This window comes from Alligator mississippiensis, chromosome 1 (genome assembly GCF_030867095.1).
Source record: "Alligator mississippiensis isolate rAllMis1 chromosome 1, rAllMis1, whole genome shotgun sequence".
In the NCBI taxonomy this organism is placed as follows: Eukaryota; Metazoa; Chordata; order Crocodylia; family Alligatoridae; genus Alligator; species Alligator mississippiensis.
This window is the reverse complement of record NC_081824.1, coordinates 153,610,226-153,622,321: the sequence shown is the minus strand read 5'-3', so window position 1 is coordinate 153,622,321 and position 12,096 is coordinate 153,610,226. Positions and strand designations below refer to the sequence as shown.

The following is a 12,096-nucleotide window of genomic DNA, read 5'->3' as shown; positions in this document are numbered from 1 at the left end:
CCGAGTCTGCCCCTGCCTGGGTGGGTCGGGGCATCCGCCTTCCCTAGCCCTATCAGGGCCCATCCTCCCAGCCCTGGGCCCGGGCTTCCCTTGCTCCAAGATGGTTAGGGAGACCTAAGTGCCTCAGTCCTGGCGGCTGCTGCTGGGGTGTCACTGCCTCCCTCCACTGGACACTGCCCTGGAAGTGAGTCTGAACCACAGCAGGTAGTGGTAGGAGATGCTGGCAGAGAGGGACACACACTCTTTCTCTTTTTCCCTTTTTTCCATGAGGCTGAAGTTGATTCCTTATTCCCAGTTCCTTATTCCACTTCCTTATTCCTTATTCCCGGTTCCTTTTTCAAAGCTAATCCAGACCCAATAAAAACTTGTTATTAATGAATTCCACATCCTAAAGAGAGAGAACTGCTGTGCTAAGTGTATGGACCCGAATAAGGAACTGGGTTTTGGGCTGGAGTTATACCCATAATTCCTTCTCAGGCCACTCCATGCCATGCCTCTGTGGTACAGGGGACCTCTGCTGGACACCTCTGGACAGAGACTTGCCCGGCCCAAACACGATGAGCTGGGCAAGTGAATGTCCAGTAGATGGGGTGCTGGCTGTTGTCAGCCCTAGCACAGCCAAACTGTGCTTTGAGCCGGGCAAGTACCTGGTCAGAGATGTCCAGGATAGTCCCTTAGAACCACAGAGTCATGTTCTGGGGTGGACCAAGAAGGATTTCTAGTTATTATCCCATCTCAAATTCCAGTTCCTTATTTGGGTTCATATATTTAGCACAGTGGCTGGGGTTCTGTCTGTTGGCAGCCTGGCACAGGCAACCCATGCTTTAGGCCAGGCAAGTCTCTGTCCAGAGATGTCCAGCAGAGACTCCCTGTGCCACAGGGGCATGGCGTGGGATGGCCTGAAAAGGAATTCTGGGTATAATCCCAGCCCGAAATCCAGGTCCTCATTTGCTTCCAGATACTTAGTACAGTACCTCATGGGTGGTGTCATAGATTCATAGATTCATAGATGTTAGGGTTGGAAGGGACCTCAATAGATCATCAAGTCCGACCCCCTGCATAAGCAGGAAAGAGTGCTGGGTCTAGATGACCCCAGCTAGATGCTTATCTAACCTCCTCTTGAAGACTCCCAGGGTAGGGGAGAGCACCACCTCCCTTGGGAGCCCGTTCCAGACCCTGGTCACTCGAACTGTGAAGAAGTTCTTCCTAATGTCCAATCTAAATCTGCTCTCTGCTAGCTTGTGGCCATTATTTCTTGTAACCCCCGGGGAGTCAGTTGGCAACCTGGCGCAGGTAAACTGCATTTTGGGCCAGGCAAGTCTCTGGTCAGAGATGTCCAGGAATGTCCCCCAGTAGCACAGAGATATTCTGGGATGGCCTAAAAAGGATTTCTGGGTATAATCCCAGCCCAAAACCCAGTTCCTTATTCGGGTCCATACACTTAGCACAGTGGCTGGGGTGCTGTCTGTTGGCAGCCTGGCATGGCCAAACCCCACTTTGGGCTGGGCATATCTCTGGTCAGAGATGTCCAGGAGCGTCCCCTAGTGGCACAGAGGCACCATGGCGTGGGGTGGCCCAAGAAGGATTTCTAGCCATAATCCCATCTTGAAAACCATTATACTTAGTATAGTGGGCATGGGGCCTGTTAGCTGGCATCCTGGCACAGCTAAACCATGCTTTGGGCTGGGTGGGACTGTGGTCAGGTTTCTTTGGGATGGTCCCCCAGTGGCATCACAATGAAATTTGGGGTAGCCCAAGAAGTATTTTGCCCCATAATCACATCCTAATCTGACCTTCATTTAGGGCTCTGTACTTGATGTAGGATATTATTTTACATATTAATTAGTACCTATGCAATTAATTAGCACCCTAATGCAATTCTCTCTCTTCAGGATGTAGAATTCATGAATAACAAGCTTTTACTGGGTCTAGATTAGCTTTGAAAAAGGAACCGGGAATAAGAAATAAGGAACTGGGAATAAGGAACCAACTTCAGCCTCATCACCACCAGGAGGCACACTGACCACAGACAGGGCATCTGGAGAGGAAACTGAGTCATCCCACTGCTAGCCCTTGAAGGTACATTCCATAATTTTAATGGAATTCCAGGCACAGGCTGCCAGCACTGCCCCTTTCAGCCTTAACACCTGGCTTGGCGCTGCTGCCACCACAAGCGCTTTGCAGGGTGCAGCACCATGGGCTGGGGCTGGAGGCTGCTGGCGCTGCTGGTGCTGGCTGGGCCTGGAGGTTATGGCTGACTACTCCTGCCCTTTGGCTCGGAGCTGGGTGATGCAGAGCTGGAGGCCAGGGACAACACAAGCTCCCCAGCCCTGAAGGTCGGAGCCCCCTGCACTTCTACAACTCCAGCTTCCACTCCCTGCACGTGAGTGCGTGGTGCCGGACGGTGTGGCTGCAGCCTTTGCGGTGAGCTCAGGGCAGCAGCACTCAGGCCTTGCAGCTTTGGGGCAGGCTTCGAGGGGGCTGTAGTGGTTGCCTACTCAGCCTGCCTTCCCTGCTCTGCCTGCCTTCCCCTACCTTCTTCTTCTTTCTTTCTTCTTCTGCTTTCTGTCCATCCATCCTTCCTTCCTCCCTCCCTCTCTAAAAGGGCCCCGGGGTGGGATGGGGTGGGCAGGGACAGGGGTATTCCCCCAGCCTCTGCTGGAGGAGCAGGGGGCCACCCACCTGCCAGTGGGGTAGATGGGAAACTAATTCTACACCCTGTTCCCCTCTCCCTCAGGGGCCATGGTGCCCCCTTGCTACAGCAGTGAGGCGGGGATGTGGGCAGACCTGGCTTGGGTCTCTGCCAGTGGCACAGTGGGGGCGGAATTAAACCCTTCTCTGGCCAGACACCCTCCACCCCCGTCCCTGTTTGGGCTGTGGAGCAGAGGAGTGGGGCCAGCCTGGCTGGGCTGGAGCAGAAAGCCCTGCCCAGAGAGCAAGCTGGGATGCTGGGGGTCTCTGATTTAACTCAAACCAGGAAGAGGTCTGGGACAGGCATTGCATAAACTGGTTTGAGCCAAATCAGTTAAGTCTGATAGTATATTCAGCCAGGTTTATCTGAAACCAGTTTCAGCCATTTTCAAACTGGTTTATGTGCACTGAATGTCTGTTCTGTTACAGATTTAAGTTAGTTTCTGATCACTTAAACCAATTATGTGTACTATCTATCCCTGGAAAGGGTGGGGGGTGTCAGAAACAGAACAGTAAAGCATCTGAGCAAACTTTGGTATATCTGGGGCTGTAAGTGGAGTTCAGATCCTGACTCTCACCCTCATAACTGCTCAGGGGGCTGCTAGTCTGGTGCCCTACACATGCAAAGCAAGTTGGTGCTAGAATCGCAAAGGGACTCTGTCATTTTAGTCCCACTGAGGAAGTAATAAATTAAATCAGCTTTTCAGTTTCCTTAGTTCAAGTGGCTTATGACTCAGGCTAAGAAAAAAATATTGTGAGTCCTCATTAGTAGAAACACAGATCACTACCTCACATAATCTAAGGCAGGGGTTCTCAACCTTCTTAAGATTTGGGGCATGCCAAAGCATCCCTCAGAAAATGCCAGCCCTTGGCTTTCACTTGTATTTGGCCTGCAGCAAAATAACAGAGCAATTCTGCTGCAAAGCACTCAGAAAGACCACAGCAGTCAGAAGGGCTTTGACACTATGGGTTTGCATTTGAAATCTCTGGGTGCACAGGTGTTTGCATACCTGACAGCATTCATATTGTGCATCACCCTTAAGAGAATCTCGCAGCCCTGGACAGATCTAGGATTTTGAAAAGTGGGGTGCAGAGGGAGAGGTGCATCCTCACGTACCACACAACCCACATTTTTCTCCAGTTAAAGGGAAACTGGGGGCTTTATTAACAAGCTAGGGACCTAAGGCTGTGTTGTTCAGTTTGGGATGGAAGCAGAGACAAAAACAATGTAATTGGAACTAGTGAAAAACAAAAGCTGCAGGGCTGTGAAATAAGAGCTGCCTGACAAGGAGCAGTGAACAGACAGCAGCGTGGAGAAACAGTCTAGTTGGGCTACTAGAACATCAAGCCCATGCCAAGGTAGAGAGGGTTGTTAACACCCTGGGAATGAAGAGTTGAGATGGAACTGGGTAGGCAATAATGAGGCATGAAGTGGAATGAGTCCATCAGCACTGCCTGAGGAAAAATGCTGCTGCTGCTGCTACTGCCGGGCAGTTGGGCTTAAACTTTGGGTAAAGCAGGAGTCAAAGAGGGGGTCTTTTGAATCAAAGGACTGCACCTGGATCCACCCTGCTCACAGCACTCTGGGGTGCTGCAGCCCCAAGCTGAGAATCCCTGGTCTGAGGTGCCTCTTACAGGAAGCTTCCGCTCCCGCCATGGCTCTGAGGCAGCTGCAAAGAAGAAGGCCCTGGTATGTAAGGGGTGCTTTGGATGGGGCTGATCCTGCCTCAGGCAGGGGGTAAGACTAGATGCCTCCAGAGGTGCCTTCCAGTCCCATTTCTCCATGATTCCTTCCCCCACCCGGTGGGTTTCCCTACTACACCCCTCACTGGCTACCTTGAAGCAGCTTGGCCAGGCCTGAGCAGGGAGACAACGCAGAGCCAACCCCCAGGGTGCCCAAGTGGCCCCTGAGGCAGGATGATGCGAGCAGGGCTGGGCAGATGCAGCCTCAGGCCAACTAGAGTCCCTGGTGCTGGACGCTTGTTGGCTACACGCTGCACCCCAGGATGCCTGCCACACTTGACCTTAAAGCTTGGCTCGGGGCTGCTGCCCCTGCTGCTGGGGGCTGCTGGTGCCGCTGGCGCTGGCTGGGCCTGGGCGCTGATGCCCACTGCTGTTGCCCTCTCAAAGCAGAGTGTGGCAATGTGGAGCTGGGGGCCCAGAATGATGCAAGTTCCCCACCCCTGCAGCTCAGTGCCCTGCTGCACTTCTACAGCTCTGCCTTTGCCTCCCCCAAGGAGGGCACAGCACCAGCCAGGCTGGGGGCACTGCACTGTCCCAGCTGCAAGATGCCGGCAACCTCCTCTGTCTTCGAGCTCCAGGCAGCAGCGCTCGGGTTAGACTGCCCCGCTGGAGGGTGAGGAAGCAGGTGTGTGTGTGTCAGGAACAGGACAGTAAAATACTTGACCAAACATTGGCAAGTTATTCAGGGCTGTAACTGGAGTTGTGATGCTGCTCCTTGCACTGGTGTCTTGGGAGCTCTTGCCCTGATGACAGCTCAGGGGGCTGCTAATGTGGTGCCCTGCACATGCAAAGCAAGGACCCCTCCTGCACCCCAGGGTGCTGCAGTCCCAGGCTGAGAATCCCTGGTCTGAGACGCCTCTTGCAGGAGCCCTCCGCTCCCAACCCAACACAACGCTGAGGCAGCTGCAAAGAAGAAGGGCCTGGTTTGCAGGGGATGCTCTGCATGGGGCTGATCCTGCCTCAGGCAGGGGGTGGGATTAGATGTCTCTGGGGGTTGCTTCCAGCCCGACTTCTCCATGACTCCTTGCCCCATCCAAAGGTCCCCTCCACCCGACTTCGGTCGCCTCTTGCTTCTCGTTCAAAGCGGCCTGGCCGACCCCCAGAGCGCTCCGGCGGCCTCCGAGGCAGGCTGAGGGGAGGGGGCGGGTGCACGCTGCTCGGCCCCCCGCATCCCTGGCGCCGGGCGCTTATTGGCTGCACGCTGCACCCCGCCGCTCGCCCCGCCCGCCCTTAAAGCCTGGCTCGGCACTTCAGCCCCCACAAACGCGGTGCAGGGCGCAGCACCATGGGCTGGGGTTGGGGGCTGCTGGCGCTCCTGGCGCTGGCCGGGCCCGGGCGCTGTGGCCCGCCGCTCCTGCCCTTCGGGTCGGAGGGCGGTGATGCGGAGCTGGAAGCCGGGGACGACGTGACCTCGCCGGCCCTGGAGCTCAGCGCCCCGCTGCACTTCTACGGCTCCGCCGTCCACTCCGTGCACGTGAGTCGCAGCCTTCGGGGCAGCAGCGCTCGGGCCTCGCAGCTTTGGGGCGGGCTCCGAGGGACTGCAGTGGCTCCCTGCTTCCCTGCTCTTCCTTCCTGCCTGGCTTCTTTCTTTTTTCTTCTGCTTCCCTTCCTTCCTCCCTCCCTCTCCAAAAGGGAAATGTTTAAATCATCCCGTAGCTTTACAACATCTCGCCCCCAGGTCAGTGGCTGCAATGACTTCCTTGGCAGGTTGCCTGAGTGGCAATAGCATCCCGTCTTGTTATCAGCCCGCGGGGGTGCCCTCGAAGTTGCATTTGACTGAAAACTCAGACAGCTACAGCCAGGTCTGGGGCCATGCTGTGTTTTATGGGAACTACCTGTGGTGTATGGTGGGTTTGGTGGGTTTTTAATTCATTAAACCCCGGCGTCCAGGGTTCTCTTTTTTTTTTTTGTACAAAGTCTTAGATTAACTCACTGCTAAGTGATATAGAGTTGTGTCGGATTTCAGTGGTTTCTTATGATCATGAATCAAGTTGTGGAGGCTTTGGGTGTGCCAGCAGTATGGGAAAGGGTGCAGAATCGCTGACCCAGACTGCATCTACATTTCCGATTACTTGCCAGGCTCCTCTATCGTGTCTGGTTCCAGCTAAGTGGCACTTTCACGCGGCGGGGGTGATGCAGCGCATGTCAGAAACAGGACAGAAAAGCACCTGAGCAAACTTGGGAAAATTCAGGGCTGGAACTGGAGTTGTGATGCTGCCCTTTGCATTGGTGTCTTGGGAGCTCTTGCCGCGATGACTGCTCAGGGGGCTGTTAATGTGGTGCCCTGCACATGCAAAGCGAGGACCCCTCCTGCATCTGCCCCAGTCACAGCACCCTGGCCTGTCCTTAAAGCCTTGCTCCGAGCCGCTGCGCAGGGTGGAGCACCATGGGGTGGGGGCCTCTGGTGCTGGCTGGGCCCGGGCACTGTGGCCGGCTGCTCCTTCCCTTTCTCTCGGAGCTGGGCCATGCGGAGCTGCAGCCAAGGGATGACACAGCCCTGGAGGTCAGCTCCCCGCTGCACTTCCAGGGCTCTGCCGTCATCTCCCTTGCGGCGCGGGCCGGGTGGGGCACTGTGCTGTGCAGCTGCAGCCTTCAGGGCAGGCAGGCTCCAAGGGGGCTGTAGCGGCTGCCCTCCCCGCTCTTCCTTCCTTCCTTCCTTCCTTCCTTCCTTCCTTCCCCTGCTTGCCTTCTTGTTCTTTCATTCTTCTGCTTTCCTTCCTTCCTTCCTCCCTCTCTAAAAGGAAAATGTTTAAATCCCCCTGTGGGGTTAACCCTCCCTACCCCTTTCAGTGGCTGGAATTAATTTCTTGGCAGGTTGCCTGAGTGGCAGTAGCATCCGGTCTTGTTCTCAGACAGGCTGCACACCTCACGGGGGTGCCCTGGAAGTTGCATTTGACTGAGAACTCAGCTGGCTACAGCTAAGCCTGGGGCTGTGCTGCGTTTTATGGGAACTACATATGGTGTAGGGTGGGTTGGTTGTTTGTTTTTAATTCATTAAACCCAGCCTCCAGAGTGGTTCTCTTTTTTATTTTGTATCAAGTCTCTGATTAACTCACTAAGTGATACAGAATTGTGTCTGATTTCATTGAAGATTCTCATCACAAATCAAGTTGTGGAGGCTTTGGGTTTGCAAGCAGTATGGGAAATGGCACAGAATTGCTTACCTATACTGCATCTACATTTCATATTACTTGCCAGGCTCCTCTGTCTCTATCATCTCTGGTTCCAGCTAAGTACCACTTTTATGCTGTGTGTGTGTGTGCATGCGCTCCTGGTCGGCAGGTAGGTGCTTGAGTTCTCTGTGCAGTGTGTGAGGACAAATTTAAACGTCTCACTTGGGATTCACAAGAGCCAGGCAGCACAGCAGGGAGAACCCCCCCAGGTCTCCAGCAGAAAAAGCTGACTACCCTCTGTCTTTGTGGCTTACATGTCCTACTCTGGGCTGAAGGAAGACCCCTCCCCCCACTTTCTTTTCAGAAGGCCATGGAGAAGGAGTAAGACGCAGTGCTGGACTCTTATCGGTACTTTAGTGACTTGAGCATTCATTCCATATTTATGAGATTTCAGTTCAAATTCCTTCCCTGCCTGCAGGGGTTCAAACCCACATCTCCACCCCCAGGAATGCCCTACCCACCCCACCTGCAGGGTATTCCAGGTGAGAGGAGGGATATTGTCACTCCTTCTCTGAACCACTTTTAGTTTGTTTGAATTCTTGGAGGTTTCAAATTCTCAAACATGTATGCTTATGCATTTGTATTCCTAACTTCGAGACCCAAACACATTTCCATAGTGTGTATAATGCATAGAATATGGGCACTGGCCTTGTTTGTTGATCTCCTTCTGATGATGGACAAGTGTCCATACCAACTTCCTTGGATCCATCTCCTGTTTTTCCTATTTATTTCTGTAATAGTGTTGACAATGGAATCCAGAATTGATTATAGGGCATTGTCTCTTTCTCTGTAACTGGACGGATAGGTTAGTGTTGAGTGATGATTACTTAACATTTACCCTCTAGATAATTACTCTTCTGCCATGAAGATTTTCTTATGTCATTTCTGTCATTTCTCTTGTTTGCAGTTTGTATCAAGTAGCGTCCGCAACATGCCACAAACTGGCAGCAGATAGGAACAGTGCAGCTATGTCTCTGAGGAGTCTACCAGTGTCAAGTGGGAGAAGGGGTGTAATTTGTCCTGCAGGTTACATATCTATTGATGTAACTAAACTATGTACTTTTTTTTTTTTATCAGATCTGGATGAGGCAGCTTTTCAGCTTTTCCAGTGTGAGATTTTATTATTGCTAATTAGCACTTTTATCAGCATTCAGAGTGAAATCTGATACTATTCCACAGATAGTGCTGTTGATATGGTAAAAGATCCTGGATTAGGGCATTGTCTAGTTAATGGGGTGTTGCTTTGTTTTCCTGAAGCTTTCTCTGGACTAGAGTTTTAGAGGACTGGACTACTGTATTTGAAGAGTCTGGGGTAAATAAAGTACATTACCTTCAACCTGTGATACCCTTGTGTGACAGTCCAGGCTTTTATTCCTGCCTCTTCTCATCAGTACTACCCCAACCCACTCCATCTCCTTGCCTGCCACAATTTGCTGGTGACCAGTATATGTGGAGGGAAGCTATTGTTGGGACCAGGGTAGTCCTTTTGAGGGTGCTTTCAGGCTGTTATAATGCCCTCCTTGAGGCCCCCAAGCCGCATCCATGCCTCTCTGATGGTTCTCCACCTGCCCCTTTGTGGGACTCTTTGGGCATATCTACACAAGATGCATTAATGTGCATTCACTTAATTTAATATACATTAAGGGCACACATCTACACATGTGTGCACTTAATGTGCATTAAGAATGGTGAATTTAGGTGCATTTAGTTAAAGCACATTAAAGTTAGTGCCAAGTCTCTGCACGTGTAGACACCTGACAAATTATCTTAATGCACATTACATTTAGTTGTGCTTAAATGCATGTCTAAATGTGCCCTTTCTCATTCTGCGTACTGACCTAATGCTGGGGCCTTTAGGTCCCAACCGTTGTCCAGGCTTCATCCTTTTTGACCTCAGCCTCTTTTTCCTCTAGCTGAGACCCCTCAACCCAGATCTACTGATGTGGGCTCTGGCTCTCTGTCCTCAGTCCTGCAGTGGAGGGTGCCTGCCAGGTACCCCGCTCATGGCCTCTTCTGCCCCTACAGCCACTTCCAGTGCTCTGTTCTTAAAATTTAATACATAGGAGAAAAACCAGAACACAAAAAGTTAACCACCTAGTTATAGCTCAGCTACAAACCCCTCGGGGCCATAACAGTTGTACCCTCACAAGGAGCTGCCTTAATTCCTCCCAGCCCCAGGGTACCTCCTTTTCACTGTCAGTCAACTCTGTCCTCCATTTCTTTCCCTGCCACCTGCAGGCCTCTTTTTTAGCTTAGTGACTGGGGTTATATGTAGCCAAGCCCTGTCCCTTCCATTCAGCTGGCTGCTGGCCCTGAAGATAGGCTACCGTGTCCCTGCCCAGCCTAATGAACTGTTTGGTTTTTCTTGCCCTGCAGCCCTCCCCATCACCTTAGCAACTCTTGGCCTCCAGCCTTGAGTCTCTTGCGAGTTGCTCACTGCACCCCTTTCCCCTGTGAGTCCCCACAGTCTGGATCCTGTAGGGGGTCTGTTCCCCTCTCCTCTTCCTCCATTGTGAGAAGATGACAGGGTTCCCTGTTACACCTTGTCATGTTATTCTGTCTTCTTTACAACTCCCCTCCCCAGTAGGTAAGCACAGTGGCACCCAACCTTTTTGCCGCATGGGCTGGATGGGCAACTCCAGACTTGGCCAGTGGGCATGGCAGGGGCCCAGTCCAGCTGCGGTGGGGAAGGTGGCCCAGCCTTGATCCAGGTATGTGTGGTGGGTAGTAGTGGTAGCCGTACGGCAATGGCTGAAGTAGGGCTGTATCTGACTGTACGGAGGAGTGATTCATAGCTTGTAAGGGACTGGAAGGGACCTTGCAAGATCATTGAGTCCAGCCCCATGCACCAAGCAGGAAAGACAACTGTGGTCAGGTGACCCCAGCAAGGTGACAGTTCAATCTCCTCTTGAAGATTTCCAGGGTAGGTGATTGCACTATTTCTGGAGGGAGTTTATTCCACAGTCTAGACACCCTAACTGAAGTTTTTCCTAATTTTAAGCCTGAAATGGTCTTCCAGGATGTGTGGCCATTACTCCTGGTTTTCCCCAAGGGTGCCCTGGTGAACAGTTGTTCTCTGAGTCCTTGATGTATTCACCTGATATATAGTGGTAAGCTGCTACCAAGTCCCCTCTCAGCCTTCTCTTTCTTTTTTAGGTTAAAGAGTCCCAGGTCCCTCAACCTTTCCTTGCATGGCTTGCCTTGCAAGTCTTTGATCATATGTATGGCCCTTCTCTTGACTCTCCATGTCCTTATTGAAGTGCAGCACCCAGAACTCGATGCAGTACTCCAGCTGCGATCTCACCGATGCTGAGTAAAGCAGAAGAATCACTTCCTTTGTTTTGCTTAAGATGCATCAGTTGATGCATGCCAGAGTACTGTTTGCCCTGCCAGCTACAGCATTACACTGATGGCTCATATTCATACTATGGTCTATAATTATGCCTAGGTCCCTTTCAGTCATGGTGCTAGTCAGTTTGGTGCCACTGAACCTATAAGTATATTGGGGATTGTTCATCCCCAAATGGAGCACTTTACACTTCTCAGTATGTTGAACTTCATCTGGTTCCTATCCGCCCAACTTGCCAGCCTGTCTAGGTTCGCGTGTATCTGCAGCCTATTTTCAAGTGTGACCATGCTCCCCCATAACTTAGTTTCATCCACAAACTTGGCCAGTGAACTCTTCACCGCCGCATCCAAATCATTGATAAAGATGTTGAAAATCACTGGACCAAGCACAGACCCCTGAGGGACACCAGTGGCCACTTCTTGCCAGGACAACACAGTTCATTAGAGCGCTCTGGGTCCTACCCCTTAGCCAGCTTCCTACCCACCTAACTGTCAAGCAGTTAAGCCCACAATCCTCCAATTTTCCCATGAGAACAATATAGGATACCAGATCAAAGGCCTGTTGGTAGTCTAGGTATGCAATGTCGACCTCCTCTCTCTTATCTATATGGCAAGTTACCTGGTCATAGAAGATGAGATTGGTAAAACAAGACCTACCTGCGACGAAGCCATGCTGGGTGGGGAGCACCTTCTTGCAGGGCACATGGTTGTCTGTCAAGGGTTTGAATATTTTTGTTTGTTTGTTTGTTTGTTTTGTTTTTACATGTGGGGTGGTGGTGGGCAAACATATATGTATGTGAGTGTGGTCATGGTGTGGGCAGGGACATGGGAAAGGCCCGGGTGTTGCCCTTGGTGTGTGGTTTAGGGGCTTGTCTGCTGAGTCCTGGGCCAGACGGTTGTACATTTCAAAGCTAGGTGTGTGCCCTGGACAGGGGTGTACAAGAATTTTTATTTTCACCATGACATATGGAAGCTGCCATGGGCCCCAGAACCAGTCGGACTAGTGACAAGGCTCCGGGGTGGAAAGGTGCAGGCCTCGGTGTGGCATGCCAAACCCCAAAGTGGGGCAGCTGAGACCATTGAGGCCTGAGCACAAAGAAGCCAGAGGCTTTTGTTGTGTCTCTGGGGCTGTACATGATGC

The 12,096-nt window shown here is 51.9% G+C and overlaps 1 protein-coding gene across 1 annotated transcript in view; it reads left to right on the top strand.

The window, feature by feature from the left end:
* Nucleotides 1–5,691: 5,691 nt before the first annotated feature.
* The window catches only part of NID1 (nidogen 1), a 96,662-nt gene continuing 90,257 nt past the window's right edge, over nucleotides 5,692–12,096 (top strand). The window contains exon 1 of the mRNA XM_006258185.4: nucleotides 5,692–5,908. Coding sequence (XP_006258247.1) covers nucleotides 5,720–5,908 — 189 coding nt within the window. The 5' untranslated portion in view covers nucleotides 5,692–5,719. The remainder of the gene's footprint in view (nucleotides 5,909–12,096) is intronic.